Below are 19,130 nucleotides of genomic sequence, written 5' to 3' on the forward strand. Positions count from 1 at the left end.
GGTCGAAGCCCGAGAGGGGGCATCGTTCTTCCTACTCAGTGACACGTGCTTCCTTACTGTTCAGGTTGAGTTTTAACCGCCTGGTACTAAAATAGAGGCCGCCTTTGAGATCTAGTCCCTGGTTGCCTTGTGCAGGGTCGAATGTCAGGGTTTTTCCAGTGGGCATGCTTCTGAAATGGGCCTTTCGATCCGTCTGACCACCTGTGCCTGTGATTTCAGTCCGAGATGGAGACCTACCTGGGAAAGAGGTTTTCCACGTCTTAACGAGTTGACCACCAGGCAGGTGTTACACCAGCAGGCCTCTCGCCACGTTCCGGTCAAAAAAGACAAACGCGTGTCCAAAGGTCCAAGGAGAGCGGGTCACCGTGAGCCTGGGGAAGGAACAAGAAACATTTGGAAAAAACGACTTCCTCCATGCCTGCCCCCGTGGGACAGGGCTTCTGTGCACCGCTCTGCTGGCCACGGGCTCGCCCTGCTCCCCTGTGCTTGGCGACGGACTGGCCTTACCCAGCCCCCTGGACAGACATCCAGTTTACCCGTCGCTATCCCCCTCCAGCTGGCACCATTTCTCCGCTCCTTTCTAGAACCCACTTCTAATCAGTCTCGCCTCCACTGAAACAGCAGCTCTCCCTCACCACCAGCCCCCCATGGCCGAGTCGATGACCCTTCTCAGTTCTCCATCACTGCTGCCTCCCCTCCTCCCACCTCTAACATAGGAGAGGCCCAAGGCCAGTGCTGGTCACCGCCTGGCCGACCCCCCACCGTCCACTGGTGGGGCAGCCTTTTCCCAAGCGCCTGCTCCTGGGTGTGCGCTGGGCTCAAGGCGGGGCTGGACCCTGCCCGCGGCCCCCTCCACCCCATCTCGCCAACAAGCACTCACCCGGTGCCTGAACCTCAGAGCCCCAGTCCCCTCCCAACCCGTCAGGTCCTCTTCAAAACGCAGAACAGCGCATCCCCCCCCAAACCTCCCGCCACACAGTCCAGGCCCCAGGCCCCTTCCCTCTCCCCTCTAACCTCCCCATCTTGGCCAGTGACTTCTCGACACCGTGTCATCACTATTGTTGAAACCTTCTGGGGACTCCCACCCCACGTGACCGCTGCCCGCTCTGCCCTGCCCACTGTCGTCCAGGCACATGGGCCAGCGCTGTTCCTCCACGAAGCCGAGGGTGCTCCTTTCAGCACCTCAGCTGTGACAGGCGCACACCGAGGCCCAGACTTAACCCGAGCATCCTGCAAGCACTGCCCCGCACGCTTCATTCCTGATGACCCTCTGAGGTGGGAGGTATGCCGACCAGTTCCTCAGGTGAGGAATGGGGCTTGGCATCGAGCGGCCCAGGTGAGGGGGAGGGCACCCTCTTGCCTCCCACACACACTCCTTTCTGAAAGGCTGGCGCTCTGGCAGCAATGGGTACGGATCGGCCAGCTCTTGGCCCGCAGCCAGCGCTGAGAGGGCAAGCAGCCCTTACGGGAAGCTGCGGCGCAGACGTCCATCGCATGTGGCCGGCATCGGCTGTCTCCCGGAGTAGCCTCGTGTCCCTGCCCCGAGAGGGGTTTGTCACTCGCACTAAATGCATGGCCCTGTGAGAGGTGTTCTGTTCCAGATGCTGAGGCCGAGGGTGGGGGTGTTTATGTCAGGCAGGCCGATTTCTTTCCGCCAAAACGAACGTCTGGCCCCGCTGGCCTCAGGTGCCCAGGTGGAGTTGTGTCTCAAAGGACTGCACAAAGCTGGTCAGTGCCTGGGGAGAAGGGGGCGGGGTGGGATGGGCAGGGGCAGGAGAAACAGGAGAGGTGACAGAAGTCAGAGGAAAGTCTTGCCTAGTCTCCACCACCTGCTGCAAACTCAGCTCCTGGCCGGTCACGCTTGGAATAAAAATTTCCAACACAGCCTCGGGGTCCACTAAGCCACACCCGGAGGGCTGGGCAAAGGTTAGGGAGTCAGTGGGGTGACTAAGCTCTGGCCCACACATGAGCAGGAAGTGGCTCATCTGCGCCACAGAAGGAACTTGGGGCTCCGGGGCTGCGGGGGCTGTGGGGCCAAGGACAGAGTGACCAGGGCTAGTGGCCAATGCCACCGGGAGCAGAGCCCCCAGACGCCAGGACACTGAGCTGCCCAAGGGCTCTCAATCTGCCCCGATGGTGCCCCCTCCTCACGGAGCTGCCGGGGAGGGGGTGAGCAGTGAGCAGAGTGTTGAGACGGGCCAGTAAACCAGGACAAGCGGAACAGGGAAACTGAGGCAGGCAGTTAAACAGCAGTTTACAGCCATCTAGTAAATCCTGTCTTCCCTAAACCATGGACACTTAAGAGTAAATGGTTTGCAAGGAGATAACAGACCTGTACTCAGAGAACCACAGGACATTGAAAAAAGAGATAAAGACATAAACAAGTGGAAGAACATACTGTGTTCATGGATTGGTAGAATTATCATTAAAATGTCCATACTACCCAAGGCAATCTACAGATTCCATGCAGTCCCTATTAAAATACCAACAGCATGTATCACAGATCTAGAACAAATACTCCAAAAATTTATATGGAACCAAAAGAGACCCCGAATAGCTGCAGCAATCTTTTTAAAAAAGATATATATTTTATTTTTTTTTTTTATTGATTTTTTACAGAGAGGAAGGAAGAGGGATAGAGTTAGAAACATTGATGAGAGAGAAACATCAATCAGCTGCCTCCTGCATACCCCTGACTGGGAATGGACCCGCAACCAAGGTACATGCCCTTGACCGGAATCGAACCCAGGGCCCTTCAGTCCACAGGCCAACTCTCTATCCACTGAGCCAAACCCGTCAGGGCTTAAAATATATTATTGATTTCAGAGAGGAAGGGAGAGGGAGAGAGTTAGAAACATCAATGATGAGCAAGAATCATTGATTGGCTGCCTCCTGCACACCCCCACACTGGGGATCGAGCCCGCAACCCGGGCATGTGCCCTTGACCAAAATCGAACCTGGGACCTTTCAGTCTGCAGGCTGATGCTCTATCCACTGAGCCAAGCTGGCTAGGGCAGCTGCAGCAATCTTAAGAAAGAACAAAGTTGGAGGAATCACAATACTAGATATCAAGTTATATACTATACAGCCACTGTAATCAAAACAGCCTGGTACTGGCACAAGAACGGGCATATAGATTGATGAAACAGAACAGAGATCCCAGAAATCGACCCAAGCCATTATGCTCAATTAATATTTGACAAAGGAGGCAAGAGCATACAATGGAGTCAAGACAGTCTCTTCAATAAATGGTGTTGGAAAAATTGGACAGATAACATGCAAAAAAATGAAACTAGACCACAAACTTACACCATACACAAAAATAAACTCAAGGTGGATAAAAGACTTAAATGTTAAGTCATGAAACCATAAAGATCTTAGAAGAAATCATAGGCAGCAAAATCTCAGACATCTCTCGTAGCAATATGTTTACAGATCCATCTCCTAGGGCAAAGGAAACTAAGGAGAAAATAAACAAATGGGACGACATCCAAATAAAAAGCTTTTGCACAGCAAGAGAAACCATCAACAAAACGAAAAGAGAGCCCACTCTATGGGAGAACATATTTGGCAATGACACATCTGATAAAGGGTTAATATCCAAATATGTAAGGAACATCCACACCATGGAATACTATGCAGCAGTCAAAAAGAGACAGCATGGAGGGACCTGGAGAGCATTATACTAAGCGAAATAAGCCAGTCAGAGAAAGACAAGTATCACATGACCTCAGTCATATGTGGAATCTAATGAACAAAATAAACTGGTGAGCAAAATGGATCCAGAGACATGGAAGCATAGAACGGACTGCGGAACCTCAGAGGGAAGGCGGGGGAGGGTGGGTGGGTGGGAAGAGATCAACCAAAGACCTTGTATTCTTATCTATAAGCATAACCCAGGGGCACGGACAATAGGGTTGTACAGGCCCGGAGTGGGGGCGGGCTACAGGGGGACAATAGGGGGGAGAAGCGGGGGGAGGGGGGCATATGTAATACTTTCAACAATAAAGATTTAAAAATTTAAAAAAAATAGTAAATGGTTTGTACTTCTCCCCAACCAGAGGGTCAATAGCTTAAATCACCCTACTCGGGGAGACAGCAGAAATCCGATTTGTGCCATTTGCCAACCACACGCCAAGGACGGATGAAGTGAAGAGAACAAATAAATCTCATTTGGTACGCCAGCATAAAGCTGATGAATATTCTACTGACCTTCCCCCTAGGACCCCCCCCTAACCATCCAGCCTTTAAAGCCGCTCAGGACGAAGGACCCCCGTACCAGCAGCCCCACACCCGGCCGTATTCCTGACTCTGTCCTCACGTTCTGACTCCACTCGCCAGCACTCTGTCAGCTCTCCCCTCAAAATACAGCCAGAAGCCAGCCCAGCCCGGGCTCCCGCCCGCCCAGCACAGCTGCCACGGGAACCTGTTAGGACCAGTCAGTCCGTCACACCCTCCTCTGCTCTAAACCCCGCAATAGAGGCGGGGCCCACAGCCCGCTTCATCGGCCTCCACTGTCCCCGTCTCACCCCTCCCTCCGTCTCCCTTCACAGGCCTCAGGCCGCTGGTCCCTTTCCCTCGAACACGCAGCCCCATGCCCACCTCGGGGTCTGTGCTCCGACCACCCCGTTCCCGAAAGGCGCTCCGTCCAGATACCGCAAAGCTCCCGTCCTCCCCTCCTTTACGGGTCACAGATTTAACACTGCAGACCCCCCCCCCCCCAGTGCACCCTGGACTCCTGCTCCCCTCACCTGGCTCCCCATATCCCCTCCCCAGCAGCTGCCTCCGAGCCCGAGAAAGAACTAGCTCTGTTCTGTCGCCTGCTTTTTGCTCCCGTGCGAAGAGACTCAGCACACAGTAGGGGACACCTGAGTGTCAGCCATCACTACTACTAGTTGGGGGCCTTTCTCCCTCTGTGGTGGGGGGGGGCACCGGAGGAAAAGGAGACCTGCGTGGGGGTGAGCACAGCCCACTTTGGGCAAGGTCAGGAGGACTTGGCGAGATGATGCATGTGAGCAGCCTGGCCCCAGGAAGTCTGGCACACAGTAGGCACTCAAAAAAAAAAAAAATGCCCCTGATCCTGGAATGAGGGTATTCCCCTAATGGTCATGTTCGAACTCCCCAGCTCCAATGCTCTCCTGACTGAGCTCTAGTTTGGGCATAAAAGTGTCGCTCCTAGAGGTGACTTCAGGTCAAGGGCACAGAGCTGGTCTGGCACACAGTAGGAGCTCTACTAAAGCTCCAAGTCTCCGCTACTGTTGACAGTGCTTCCCCCACTTACCCCCGCTCCCCCACAAGTTGGCCTAGCCTGGCCAGCAAGGCTGCTCCTCAGCCAGGCCTGGTGTCCCCGCCCAGCAGCCGGCAGCAGGGGGCAGGACTTCCCAGGATCCCAGCCAGGCCCCTCCTCTGCAGTTTGAACAGAGACCAAGTGTGTGTGTGTGGTGTGGGGGGGGGGGGGGGGGGGCGGGTAACTCTCCCCAGCTAGACCCATCAGACCCTCCTCTCCCCTCCATCCCCCCCGGAGCCAGTGCCTGGGACCCGGGCAGGAGGCACAGGGTCAGATCCGCTGGCCTTAGCGCCCCACCCTCCGCGCCTCAGTGTCCCAATCCAAGAAATGGGTTCCCCTAAACTCAGTGTGGAACAGGACGCGGACCGGGCACATCGGGGCGCCCTCCCACTCCCTGCGGCTGGCTCTGCCAACGGAAAGCTGGAACCCCCGGGTGGGGGGCCTCCTTATCCGACCTCGGGAGGCCATCCAGCCGGAGGTGACTTGGCGGTGCCCCGGCTCTATCGCTTCCGGAGTCCAGCTCAGGAGCAGGCCCTGCGGCCTTCTCCAGGGACACCACCACAGTGGGGGGGGGGCCGAACCCCGAACCGCTCCCCAGGAGGCCGAGGAGGGTGGAAGGGACTGTGGGGAGCGGCCTGGGTGAGGACGGGACCTCTGGGGTGGCAGGCCGGCCTGGGGGCCCGGTGCCGCCTCTGGCCGGGGCGGGAGGGCCAGGCCCGGCCCCCGGTCAGGAGACTCCATCCAGCTCCTCCTCCCGCCCGCCCCGCCGCCGGGACGGGAACTGCGCGGCCCCTTTAAGAGCGCACGGCCCCACCCGCCCCCTCCGGCCGGATCCGAATTCCAGGGGGGCGGGGCCAGGCGGGCTCCGCGGCGGCGGCGGCGGCGGCGGCGGCGGCGGCGGCGGGACCGGACCGGATCGGATCGCTGGGGCTCGGGCGGCGCCTCTCTGCGGTGGCCCGGCCCGGCTCCGGCCCCCGCCGGGGCGATGCTCCCCGAGGCCGCGGGATGAGCCAGGTGAGCGCGGGGACCCCCAGCACCCCCTGCCCTGCCGGCGCGCGCTGATGGGGAACCGGGCGGCGGCAGCCTCGGCGCCCCGGGGCTGTGTGACCTTGGGCAGCCCCGCACCCTCTCTGGGCCGAAGTCTGGAAGGACCGATCGGACGGCTGGAGGCCAGAGGCGCCGGCCGGAGGCACCGGCCCGGGCGCTGGGGAGGCTCCCCGGAGGCGGGGCCTGGCCCGCGGGCTGCCTGGTCTCGCTTGGGATCAGCCACTCGGCCCCGGGCCTGGGCTCCGGCTCGGTCTCCACTCCCGCTCCCCCCCTCCCTGGTCTGCAACCTTGACGGCGTTCTCGCCCTCTCTGCGCCTCAGTTTCCTTATCTGTGAAATGGAGATCATCATCACAGCCCTCCCAGCCCTGGCCGCCGCAGTGAGGTTACAGCTACTGCCGGGTCCTTGGGGAAGGGGCTGAGGGGGGCCCCGGACCCTCCCTTCCCGGAGGAGGAGGTGTCCTGTCGGCAGCTCCCCCAGCAATGGAGCGAACCCCTGCCCCCCCTGCCGAGCCAGGGCCTGGGCTCCTCTCCTGTCCACTGTGCGTCTGGCTGTGCGCGCTCTCTCTCTGGGGCTCGGCTCTGACCCCATCACACAGGGCGGTAAGGACGGGTGCCTCCTGCCTGGGAGGGAGGACTCAACCAGGCCCCCCAATCCACTCCCCACCCCCCAAGAGCCAAACAGCAAGCACTTATGGACACGAAATCATTTGTAAAAAGGACCCCATTAGGTCTGAGGAGGAAGGTGATACGACTGTGCCCATTTCACCGATGAGGAAACTGAGGTCCAGAGACATTTCTCACCGCTAGGCTTCCAACGCAGGCATCTGGATGCCCGAGATGGCAGGTGGAGACGGGCGGGCGGTGGCTTAGGATGTGTTGGGTGCGTGCCGCATCCTCACACGATCCCGGTCTGTGTCCCTGCCCACAGTGACCCCGCTGGCCCGGGCATGGCAGACCCCGTGGCGAGCATCGCAGGCTCGGCCGCCAAGAGCGTGAGGCCGTTCCGCTCGAGCGAGGCCTACGTGGAGGCCATGAAGGAGGACTTGGCCGAGTGGCTCAACGCCTTGTACGGCCTGGGTCTGCCCGGCGGGGGCGATGGCTTCCTGATGGGCCTGGCCACCGGCACCACCCTGTGCCAGCACGCCAACGCTGTCACCGAGGCTGCCCGCGCGCTGGCCGCTGCCCGTCCTGCCCGCGGGGTGGCCTTCCAGGCGCACAGCGTGGCGCCGGGCTCCTTCGTGGCCCGGGACAACGTGGCCACCTTCATCGGCTGGTGCCGGGCGGAGCTGGGGGTGCCCGAGGTGCTCATGTTCGAGACCGAGGACCTGGTGCTGCGCAAGAACGAGAAGAGCGTGGTGCTCTGCCTGCTGGAGGTGGCGCGGCGCGGGGCCCGCCTCGGCCTGCTGGCCCCTCGCCTCGTGCAGTTCGAGCAGGAGATCGAGCAGGAGCTGCGCGCTGCACCCTCGGCCCCCCACGCCCCGACGGCCGAGGGTGAGGAGGGCACCCCCGAAACTGCTGCTGCACCAGGGGCTCCCCCCCGAGGGCCCCGCATGACCCCCACGGACCTGCGCAACCTCGACGAGCTGGTGAGTCCCGTCCTGCCGTCCTCTTAGCCTGCACTGAGCCAGGACCAGGCAGCGGAGCCGGTGCCCACCACCGGTCCCCGGACCTCGGCAGGACAGCTGTCCCGGGGAAAGGGTGCATATACTGAGCACTGAACGTATACCTCGCACCGAGAGGAGCACACCTACGGAGGGAGAGGTCTTGGGCCAGGTCACGAGCCCCCGCTGACCTGGGATAAAATCTGAGCCCCGTGGCACGGGTGCCCTCCTTCCTTCACGTGCTAACCAGGCCCCAGACAAGGGCCGGGCGTGCCTCCATCCAGGGGCCACGTGATCTGGGCCCCTCCTGTGTGCCCTCACCCAAGTGCTAGGCAGTTGCATCCAGGTTGCTCAATGTGAAGTGGGTGCCTGTGACACGTGGCCCTGGACAAGGTGCCCGGCACACAGTAGGGACGCGGCACACAGTAGGGACTCAGTGGTGCCTAGGGAAGCTCCAGGGGCTCCACAGGCCCCGCCCACTCCCCAGGGCCCTCCCCACATCATTTATCTGGGAAGCCAAGCTCAGAGCTGCAGAATTAGTTCTACTTGAGCACAGGAGGGGCCAGACCATGCCCCCCGCTCCCTCCTCCCAGGACCTAGGTGTCCCTGACACCCCCGCAGCCAGGCCCAGAGTTTCCTTCTTATCAAGGGGTTGGGGCTGTGATGTGCCAGCTCTGGAGGGCAACAGCCGGATGGCGTGGGCAGAGGCTGCCACCCCACCCCCGTCCTGGGCCAGGGTCACCCGAGGCCCCACCTGCTCATTTCCTCCAGCGCTGCTGTGGGCAGGGAGGAGGCGGGGCCGCCCACATCGCCAGCCTGGCAGCTCGGCCTGGAGGCACATGTGCGTGGATGCCGGCTCACCGTGCGGGCGGCCTGTGTGCGCTTGTTGCCGTGTCTGTGGTGTCCCTGCCTCAGTGCCAAGCCCTGCACCTGCCTCCTCCCAGGACCTGGCCCCCCTCTGGGCCTCAGTCTTCGTGTCTGTGCAGTGGGTGAAGGGGGAGTGGGGATGGCTCCAGGGCTCCCCCCAGGCTTAGGGGCTTTGGGGATGTGCCTCGCTGGGGTCCCAAGTCCTGGCCTGACCACAGCCCCACAGTCTGGTTATCTCCTTGACGCCTGATCGCTCAAGGGGAAGGAGGGCTGGTGAAAGGTCAAGTGCAGAGGCTACATGACGTCTGGGGCCCCAGAGTCCATGCCCCGCTTCCCCGGAAGGACTTCCTTCCTCCTGACCCTGGAGTGACTGACATCAGGCTCCGGGAGGAGGGACGTCACCCCTCACCCCAGCCTCTCCTCTCTGGCCTCAGGTGAGGGAGATCCTGGGCCACTGCACCTGCCCAGACCAGTTTCCCATGATCAAGGTCTCCGAGGGCAAGTACCGCGTGGGAGACTCCAGCCTGCTCATCTTCGTGCGGGTAAGAGTGAGGGGGCCCCCCGAGCAGCCCCCGGGACGAGCGCCGAGGCCCCGGGACGGGCTGTGACCGGCCCTTGGCGGGCTCCCACAGGTGCTGAGGAGCCACGTGATGGTCCGCGTGGGCGGCGGCTGGGACACGCTGGAGCACTACCTGGACAAGCACGACCCTTGCCGCTGCTCCTCCACAGGCAGGTGCCCTCGGCCGGGGCAGGCGGGCAGGGGCTCCCCTCTGTGGCTCCGCCCCTCACATGCCACCTGTCTCTCCCCCCCCCCCCCCCCCCGCAGCGCACCGCCCAGCCCCGCCGAGGACCCAGACATTCTCCCCGCAGAGGGTGTCACCCACTCCCAGCCCCCGAGCTGGCAGCCCAGCCCCAGGGGGTGAGCGGCGAGGCTCCCGGCCAGAGGTGACGCCCGTGAGCTTGCGGAGCTCCAAGGAGGGGCCCGAGACCCCACTCAGGTGAGAGGCAGGAGGACGTGGCGGCGGCGAGAGGCCTAGAAGGTGGGGATGGGGGCGGGAGCGTCAGCCTGGATGATGAAGGAGCCTGTGCTCCGGAGTGACTCACACCCTGGGAATAGTTCCCGTGGGTGGGGGCAGGCCTAGCTTCCCGTCTCCATGGCAACCCAACCAAACTAACAACACAGCTGGGGCGGGCCCTGGGGCTGTGGCAGCCGGTTCAGCCAACCCTGCTTCCCTCTGGCCGCCCCAGGAAACAGGGGGGCTGGAGCTTAGGGTCCCGGAGGAGGCCTTGCTGCTTCCGCTGCCTTGGGGTTGGGGGGAGGGGGAGGAGGAGGGGAACCCTGGCTGCGGGAAGCGGCTGCAGAGCCTCTCACTTCTCCCTGGAAGTCCCCAGGACAGACATGAGCCCCCACCAAACCCCCGGCAGCACCACAGGTGTCTTCCCGCCTCCAACCCCCACAGACTGCTTCTTCCTTCCTGTTCCTGCCCTTCCCGCTCGCCAGGCCTCTTTCCATGATGCCCCATCTCTCTTGCTCCCCTGCCCCAGGGCCCGGGATCAGCTGCCCCCCCACCCCCGCTCCCGACGCTACTCTGGGGACAGCGACTCTTCAGCCTCCTCAGCCCAGAGCGGCCCCCTTGGTGCCCGGAGTGATGACTCGGGCACGGGCACCCGGAAGGAGCGGCCCAGCCGGCGGCTGACCACAGGCACCCCAGCCTCCCCGAGACGACCCCCCGCCCCTCGCAGCCAGTCCCGAGACCAGCTAGATCGGGGGCGGCTCCAGGAGGCCCCCAGAGGCAGGCGAGCCCAGCTGTCGACCCCCAGCCCTGCCCGGCGGGCCCGGAGCCAGAGCCGCGAGGAGCAGGCCGTGTTGCTGGTGCGCAGGGACCGAGACGGGCAGCACTCCTGGGTGCCGCGGGGTAGGGCCAGTGGGGGCTCAGGCAGGAGCAGCCCCCGCACTCCCCGTGCCCGCAGCCCCGCCGCCCCCCGGCCTCCCCGGGTCTCCAGCCCCAGCCCGGAGCTGGGCACCACGCCTGCCAGCGTCTTCCGCACCCCCTTGCAGCTTGACCCCCAGCACGAACAGCAGCTGTTCCGGCGCCTGGAAGAGGAGTTCCTGGCCAACGCCCGAGCCCTCGGGGCCACTGCTGGTGGAGCCCCCCCTGGACCAGCCCCCGACCCGGCTCGGGCCCCCGACGCTCCAGGCCCCGACTCGGCCTACTGTTCCTCCAGCTCCTCCTCTTCGTCCCTCAGTGTCCTGGGTGGCAAGTGTGGCCAACCGGGGGACTCTGGCCGGATGGCCAATGGGCTGCCCGGGTGCCGGGGCCCAGCCCTGTCCAGCTCTTCCGATGAAGGCAGCCCCTGCCCTGGTGTGGGGGGGCGGCCAGATGCATCTGGGAGTCACCTGGCTGGCCCTGAGCCCCCAAGGACCTGGGCACGGGGCCGGATGGACACACAGCCGGACGGGAAACCCTCACGAATCCCCACGCCTCGGGGCCCCCGCCGCCCGTCGGAACCCACGGTGCCCGGGGCCTGGCACGCCCTGCACGCGGTCAGCCCCAGGGCGGAGCCGGATTCCTGGATGTGACGGACCAGCCCAGCTGCCTCCAGGCCCCCGTTCCTCCTCTTCCTTTTCCTTCGTGGCCTTAACCCCTCTGCATCAGGGAACACCCCATCCCCCGCACCTCTCGGGTACCAGACCTCATGGGACCAGACCCCTCACATGGCACAATGGGACCTCTGTTGTACATTCCGATTGGGGGATGAGCATCGCTATTTAATTACTAATATTATTGAATGCCTTAGGAGCCCAACGAGGACCCTCCTGCGGTCCTGCGGCCCTGCAGAGCCTGACAGTAAAGTTTGGTTCCAGCCCCTTGTGTCTGTCTGTCTGTCTCATCCTCGGGGCCATCACACCCTCATTACATGCTGGGATTCTGGAGTTAACTCGGGGGGCAAAGCCTGGCAACTCAGGTTTCTAGACTTAAGACAACCCTGCCCATGCCAGAAATGCCAGGTGCACGTGAAACGTTTCCCTCTTTATTATCTCCCGGGAGGTGTGGCTTAAGACTTGGTCCAATGAGGCTCCAGGAGCAGCCTGCGAGCTTCCAATCAGATTCACAGTCAAGTTCCTTGGGCTCGTGGCTCAATGATGCCCCAGAAAGTCCTCATCTTGTCTGATGAGGCTTGGGGGCCTGCCTGGGCCCAATGAAATTCAAAGAAAGGCCTGTCACCCAGGAAACGGGGTGGGAGCTCTCCTCATCCAATCAGGGAGGAGGCTGTCCCGTCCAATCCGAAAGAGGCTGGGCCAGCTCATCCAATCCAGGCCCCTGGTGGCTCCAGTCAAACTGTCCGGCTCCCCCAGCGGCTTCGCGGTCCCATTTGGTCACATGAGGCTGCAGTGCGCGGGGTGCAGCGCCCCCTGCAGGCGCAGGGCTGGGTGGGCGGGCCGCGCGCGCACCAGGGTGCAGCGGAGCAGCTCGCGGAAGAGGCGCAGCACGTGCCAGTTGTACTTGGCCGAGCACTCGAGGTAGCCGCAGCGCCAGCCCCTGCGCACCAGGGCGGCCAGGGCGCGCCTCGGCCCAAAGCGCAGCCGCTGCCGGTCCCGCTTGTTGCCTACCACGAGGATGGGCGCCTCCGGTGCGCCTGCCGGCCTGGGGGCCAGACGGTCATGAGGGCGGCGGTGCCGGGGACCCCACGCTAGAGAATCCCCCCCAGTGGGCGCATACGCTCAGGAGCATCCTCTCCTGCGGCCAGAAACCCCCAAGCAAACACCGAAGACCTTCCCATGCAAGGACCAAGGCCAGGCCCCACGGGCAAAAGCTCGCCCCCTTCCCCTCCCCCGCCCCGCCGCGCCCTCACCTGGTCTCGGCGATTCGCTGCCGCAGGGCCTTCACGTAGTCGAAGCTGTCGGGGCTGCAGATGTCGTAGACCAGCACGAAGGCGTCCGTGTCCTGCAAGCTCCAGTCCTTAGGGTCCGGCCACTCCTGGGGCGGGAGGCCGGGGTTGGCGGGGGCCCGTCTCCCCCTCTCCTGTGCCCTGACCTTCTGCGGGGGGCGGGGGGGGGTCTTGACACTAAACCCACAGCTCACGCTCAGGCTTCTCTGTGAGCCCCGGACCTGACTGTCCCTCTGGCCGCCAGGGTAACACTTGTCAAACCCGCTGGAAGCTGGTCGGCCACCAGCCCTGCCTCGCCCCAGGTCTGCGCTCCGCCTCCCCTCCCCTCTCTTCCTTCCAGCGTTTAACCCGGCTCAGGCGCCTCCCTCCCCACGGCCTGGCCCAATGAGGCTCCGGGGCGGCCGTGCTCCTGCCCCTGGACCGATCGCACAGCACGTGGCCGGCGTGGGCAGCTGTAAGCGGTTAGGCCTCCCGGCCTAACACCCGCTCTCACTTGCACCTGGAGTGCTTTTACCACTTCTTTTCCTAAATCTCCACTCACCCTGAGGTTCAGCCCCACGGCCACCCCTCCTCCCGGGAACCCTGCCTGCTCCTGCCTCCTCCCCTCTCCGAGGACTCAGTCTGTTCTGGACTTTTCACAAATTCCTACGCGAGGCTTTGCTCCAGGTCACAGACAGGAGGGAGCAGAGAATGGCACCCGCTGCCCGAAAGTGCACCCCAGTGTCTGGCCCCAACCCTCCCTCTGCGGCTCTGTTCACGGCCCTGAGCACACCATGCTCCCCCCACACACACACCGTCACGCCCTCCGGCCGCTACCTCCAGGCCTCCGGGTCTCTGACCGGGTCCAGCGCCGTCCCCGTCGCGGATGCTCAGGTCGTAGACGGCGCCGTCGAGCAGCACCGCCGGCCGGTAGAGGCAGGGCCCGTCCGTGGGCTGGTGGCACTCGGGGTAGTCCCCGAACAGGAACTGGCGGATGATGGCCGTCTTGCCCACGCCCGGGGCCCCCAGCACGGCCACCCGCAGGCTGCCCCCCATGGCCGGCGCGCGCTGCCGCGCCCCGCGTGGGGAGCCTCATGGGCCGGCGCCGCTGTGTGCGCCCCGCGCGCCCTGCCCGAGGCGCCCGGGCCCCGCCGCGCTCCTCGTCGCCCCCCGGAGCACCCGGGGCCCGGGAGGCCAGGCCGGGAGGGCGGAGCTGGCGGCGGGAGGGCGGACAGACAGCCGAGCGGGCGGACGGGCGCCGAAGCTCGGGGAGCACGGACCCGCCGCGCCGCGCGCAGACACCGCCTCCGCCCGCAGCGCGACTGGAGCGCCGCCGGAGCGCGGGGCGCTGAGCCCGGCTGCCTCGCCGCGAGGGTCCCGCCGCGGAGCGGGGCGCGGGGCCGTGCTGCCTCTGGGCGCCTCGCTCCCTCCGTCCTTCTCTCCCGCCGGCACCGGAGTCGCCGCCTCGCCCGGCGGCGCGAGCGAGGAGCGAGCCGATGAGGTAACCGCCCGCGCCCCTCCCACCTCCCCCTACTCGCCCGGGCGCCTCTCCCGGGAAGGGTCGCGGGAAGGTGACTGGGGCGCAGGGAGCCCGAGGAGGGACCAACCCCTCCGCGCCCCGCGCTGCTCACCGGCTCCGGAACAGAAGCCCTTCCCGCCCGCGTCCGCGCCCGCTGCTCCGTACCCCGCGCCCCGAAGCCGCTCCAGACAAACGCCGCCCGCCCTGGGTCGGCGCCAGCCCAGCCGTGTGACCTTGGGCGAGTCACGCACTGCGCTGGCTCTCCGCTCCGCATCCATCACTTCTCCCAGGGGCCGGGCCCTTCACCAAACTGTGACGTAAGGGATCCCTGCACCTACAGCCGCCACCTGGGCTCTCTGAAGTTGGGGGGCAGTGGCTGACCCCTGACCAGCGTGTGGTCTCCCCTGAGGAGCCCTCCCACCTTCTGCCCCGGGAGGAGAGGGTCAGCACCGCACAATGTCAGCTGGCAATCGTGGGGAGGGGGGGGGGGGGCGGACAGAGGGTGCTGAGCCCAGTAGCGCCGGGTCCCGGCGGCTCCGCCCCAATCCCATCCAAACGCGGTCTGAGAATTGGAAACTGGTTGCCACCGCCTCGGCCGCTGCTGAGGCCCCGTTTTCCGCCTGGTCCCTCAACACCCAAGTCCTCCCTCCCTCCTCCCGGGAGCTGGTGAGAAGTTCCTTCCCCCCAGGCTGGGGAAGTCTGGGTGTGCCAGCTCCCCTCTCCTCTGCCTGCCTCCTTCCTGCAGAGGGGGCCCCCCATCCCTGACCGGATGCCCAGGCACTGGGGGAAATGCAGACCTTTCTGTCTCCGCACTGACCAAGGGTCTCCCTTACTGCTTGCCAGGGTGCTGAGATGGGTTTTAAAGAGAGAGAGAGGAAAGCCCTACGTTATGGTCTGGCCGGTAGCTCAGTGGTTAGAGCGTCGGCCCATGCACCGAAGGGCTTGGGGTTCCATTCCTGGTCAAGAGCATGTTACCGGGGTTGCAGGTTCGCCCCGTGGGGGCTCGTGCAGGAGGCAGCCTATTGATGTGTCTCTCACATGGATGTTCCTTTCTCTCCCTCCCCCTCTAGCCCTTTCACTCTCTCTAAAAATCAGTGGAAGCCCTGGCCGGTGTGGCTCAGTGGATAGAGCGTTGGCCTGCGGACTGAGGGGTCCCAGGTTCGATTCCGGTCAAGGGCATGTACTTGGTTGTGGGCACATCCCCAGTGGGGGGTGTGCAGGAGGCAGCTGATCGATGTTTCTCTCCCATCCATGTTTCTAACTCTCTCTCCTTCTCCCTTCCTCTCTGTAAAAAATCAATAAAATATATATATTTTAAAAATCAATGGAAAAAATACCCTCACTGCCTACACGCTATCAGGTGAGGATTAACGACGACTAGAAATGTCCTCTCGTAGGTTTTAGAAACATGGTCCAGGAGCTGGAGGAAGACAAACACGGACACCTCAGCGTGGGACAAGGGGAGGGAGGAGGAGCTAACCCGGAAGTGGGGCGGGCACCTCCTCGGGGCAGAGGGTGGCAGCCAGAGGGTGTTCCTCCGAGCACTGGGGTGTTCTTGCCCTGCACCTGGATGAGGGACCGGGGTCTGTTTGCACTCTTCTCCGCCGCTGGGGAGCTCAGAGCCAGACTTGTGGCCGCCTGTGGCCGCTGTCCTAGGTCTTCGAGTCCAGTGAGCGGGGACTCCTGGCTTCATCTTCCTCTCCTGCCATGATTTTCCCTCTCGCTCGGTAACTTTTCAGGCTTCCGGGTTCTGTGAGCCACCTCCTTTCCTTAGGGCCGTGGTCGGCAAACCGCGGCTCGCGAGCCACATGCGGCTCTTTGGCCCCTTGAGTGTGGCTCTTCCACAAAATGCCACGGCCTGGGCGAGTCTATTTTGAAGAAGTGGCGTTAGAAGAAGTTGAAGTTTAAAAAATCTGGCTCTCCAAAGAAATGTCAATCGTTGTGCTGTTGATATTTGGCTCTGTTGACTAATGACTTTGCCGACCACGGCCTTAGGGTAACAAGGCAGTGAGTAAATCAACTACACCCCCTTTCCTGCTGGCTCTCAGCGGGGTGGAGCTGACATCAAGCTGGTCTTCCTTAGGCCCTCAGCGGGACCCCCTCCCTGGCTTGGCCCACCCTCTCTTCTTGCTTCTGCCCACCCTTGGGCGCCAGGCCTGGGAGTCCTCTGTCGCTTCACTTTCTGACAGAGGCCTTCTGGGGCGGGGCCAGGGCTTCTCCGTCCGGAGCACTCAGCAGAGCTGGGGCTGGGGGGGGCTGGGGGGGCATCTGTAGGTCTGTGTGGTTTCTCAGTGCGTGGCTTTGGAATGACGGAGGACATGGACGGGGGATGTCCTAAAGCTCCCATCCCTGAGGAGGCCCTTACAGCAACATCACTAGCAGCAGCTCCTGTTTAGGAAGGGCCTGTTGTTAGTTTCTTGGTTAATCCTCACCCAAGGATATCTTTTCCATTGATTTTTAGAGAGTGGAAGAGAGAGGGAAAGACAGAGAGAAACATCGATGTGAGAGAAACACATTGATTGGTTGCCTCCTGCACGCGCCCTGACCAGGGCCTGGGCCGGGGAGGAGCCTGCAACCAAGGTACATGCCCTTGACTGGATCGAACCCAGGACCCTTTGGTCCGCAGGCTGACATTCCATCCACTGAGCCACACCGGCCGGGGCTGTGGAGGACCTGTGATGGGCAAAGCCCTGCCCCACAGCTGCGTGCTCAGTGAGGCTCAGGGATGCGGTGATTTGCCCAACACTGCCCAGCAGGAAAGTGGAGCACAGGCGCTGGAACCTGGACCTGGGGCCGCTGGGCCTGACTTTCTGAGAAGCCCAAGTCCCAGCCCTCATTCCAGAAGCCCGCACTCCAGCCCTTCCCTGAACTGCACCCAGCGCCCTGGGCTATTTGCTCTGCAATCCTCTGGCCCAGCCATCGGGGCCACTTCGGACTGTTCATTGTGGTCTCTCCTGACCATGAATTACAGCTCCAGACCGCTTGTCCCCACAGGAACTCAGCTCCCTGGGCCTTGAATGAGAGGGTACCCTTACCACACAGATGCCTGGCACCTAGTGGGTCCTGGTACCCCATAATGCCACTGCCCACTGAGTATAGCTCATCAGCCTCCTGAAGGCCAGCAGGACACAGGACAGACAGGGCTTCCAGGCCTCTGAAGGGAGACCGCCAGCGTTTAAAAGCTCCTCCAGGGATGTATCGTCTGTGCAAGTTCCTTACACTCTCTAAGCCTCCGTTTCCTTCTCTATAAAGGGGACAATAATGGTCTTAACTTCACAGAATTGCTGTGGGATGAAATGAGATGATACAAAGAGAAAAACAAGCCAATTTAGGAAGGCTGGAGGGGGCAAAATTTGTACATATAAACCAACTTCACTTTTATACACAAGCAATCACTAGTCACAAAACGTAGTGGAGACTTGGGTAAGGATGCACACAGGCATCTCCTGGCCTGCCAGCCGAGAGGGCCCAGCGGTGCCACCCAGCAGCAACACCATGCCTGGCACCCAGGTTTTGTTGTTGTTGGTTAATCCTCATCTCAGGATATTTTTCCATTGATTTTTACGGGGAGTGGAGAGAGGGAGAGACAGAGAGAAACATCGATGCGAGAGAAACACATGGATCGGTTGCCTCCTGCATGAGCCCTGACCAGGGAGGAGCTTGCAACCAAAATACGTGCCCTTGACTGGAATCAAACCCGGGACACTCCGGTCCGCAGGCCAACACACTATCCACCGAGCCAAACCGGGTAGGGCCAGATCTTGGTTTCTAATGGCACTCACTAATACATGAACCCGACTCCTTGGAGAAATGGCTGACTCTAGGGTTGGGGCAGGGCACATGCAAGGTGAGCCTGGAGCATCTGGTGGGGCCAGAAAGTAAGGATGTTGCAAAAGGAACAAAATCCTGGTGGCACATCAAAGGGGCACAGTTCACCTGGAAGAGCGCCCAATGGCCAAAGCTGGAACAGTTCAAGCAACAAAACAATGTGGTTTTGGATTAAACCCAAATTATAAACTAGATATGTATGCCTCCAAAGGAACAGAATCGATTTAATAAGGAAGGATGGTGCAGAAACACATCTCCCTTACAGCATTCCAAATGGCTCTGCAGCGCGCCCTGCCCCCGCGCTCCTTCCGGGTGTGGGCTGCACTTAGTGACTTGCTCCCAAAGAGCAGAGCACAGACGGGGGAGAGAGTCACTTCTCAGTCGAAAGCTGCAAACACCACCTCAGCCACGTGATCCAGGCTAAGGGGCCGGTGAGAGGCTACGACGAGAAGGCCACCACTTTGATCTTAAAAACTCCTAATACCAGTCTCACCCTGAAAAAAACATCAGACAAACCCAATGGAGGGATTGATAGTCTATAAAATACCTGACCAGTACTCCTTGAAATTATTAAGGACCAAAAGGGTCCCAGGTTCGATTCCCAGTCAAAGGCACATTCCTGGGGTTGTAGGTTCAATCCTGGCCCCGGTCGAGGCATGTGTGGGAGATACCAACTGATGTGTGTCTCTCTCACATGGATGTTTTTCTTTCCCTCCTTCCCTTCCTCTTTTTCACTCTCTCTAAAAATCAGTGGGAAAAATATCCTTGGGTGAGGATTAACCAAAATAAAAAATTTTTAAAAAATGCAGTGGTACAGAGCAGAAGCCACAAAAACACTCATATATGGAAATTGAGTGTATGATAAAGTGGCATTTCAGATCTGTGGGGATGAGATGAATTATTCAGTAAATGGTGTGAAGACAACTGGGTAACCATCTGGGAAAAGAGGAAGTTGGATCCCTACCTCGTCCCTAACATAAAGCCCAGATGGAATAGGATCAAAATACAGAAACTAAGATCAGGTAAGTATAGAAAGAAGAAATGAAAAGATTACATAAGAAACAATTTCAGCAACGGAAAGTAAAAAGCAATAACAAAATGGGGAGAAAT

General features: G+C 61.5%; 2 protein-coding genes across 2 annotated transcripts; one reads left to right on the top strand and one right to left on the bottom strand.

Moving 5' to 3' along the window:
• Positions 1-6,178: 6,178 nt before the first annotated feature.
• On the top strand, positions 6,179-11,676 carry GAS2L1 (growth arrest specific 2 like 1). The gene is made up of 6 exons (XM_008142466.3): positions 6,179-6,301; positions 7,264-7,921; positions 9,238-9,345; positions 9,436-9,532; positions 9,630-9,801; positions 10,349-11,676. The coding sequence occupies exons 2-6, from the start codon at positions 7,283-7,285 to the stop codon at positions 11,382-11,384; spliced, it is 2,052 nt and encodes a 683-aa protein (XP_008140688.2). The 5' UTR covers positions 6,179-6,301; positions 7,264-7,282; the 3' UTR covers positions 11,385-11,676.
• Positions 11,677-11,825: 149 nt separating this feature from the next.
• Positions 11,826-14,345, bottom strand: RASL10A (RAS like family 10 member A). Its single transcript, XM_008142464.3, has 3 exons — positions 13,511-14,345; positions 12,659-12,783; positions 11,826-12,450 (listed from the first exon to the last, which is right to left on the bottom strand). The coding sequence occupies exons 1-3, from the start codon at positions 13,727-13,729 to the stop codon at positions 12,183-12,185; spliced, it is 612 nt and encodes a 203-aa protein (XP_008140686.1). The 5' UTR covers positions 13,730-14,345; the 3' UTR covers positions 11,826-12,182.
• Positions 14,346-19,130: the final 4,785 nt, after the last annotated feature.

This window comes from Eptesicus fuscus, chromosome 23 (genome assembly GCF_027574615.1).
Source record: "Eptesicus fuscus isolate TK198812 chromosome 23, DD_ASM_mEF_20220401, whole genome shotgun sequence".
Lineage (NCBI taxonomy): Eukaryota > Metazoa > Chordata > Mammalia > Chiroptera > Vespertilionidae > Eptesicus > Eptesicus fuscus.

Coding starts and splice junctions, on each gene's coding strand:
- GAS2L1 (XM_008142466.3), top strand. CDS start 7,283: ATGGCAGACCCCGTGGCGAGCATCGCAGGCTCGGCCGCCAAGAGCGTG. Junction 9,346..9,435: donor GCCTGCTCATCTTCGTGCGG/GTAAGAGTGAGG, acceptor GGGCTCCCACAG/GTGCTGAGGAGCCACGTGAT. Junction 9,802..10,348: donor GGGCCCGAGACCCCACTCAG/GTGAGAGGCAGG, acceptor CCCCTGCCCCAG/GGCCCGGGATCAGCTGCCCC.
- RASL10A (XM_008142464.3), bottom strand. CDS start 13,729: ATGGGGGGCAGCCTGCGGGTGGCCGTGCTGGGGGCCCCGGGCGTGGGC. Junction 12,784..13,510: donor AGAGACCCGGAGGCCTGGAG/GTAGCGGCCGGA, acceptor CTCCCGCCCCAG/GAGTGGCCGGACCCTAAGGA. Junction 12,451..12,658: donor CAGCGAATCGCCGAGACCAG/GTGAGGGCGCGG, acceptor TCTGGCCCCCAG/GCCGGCAGGCGCACCGGAGG.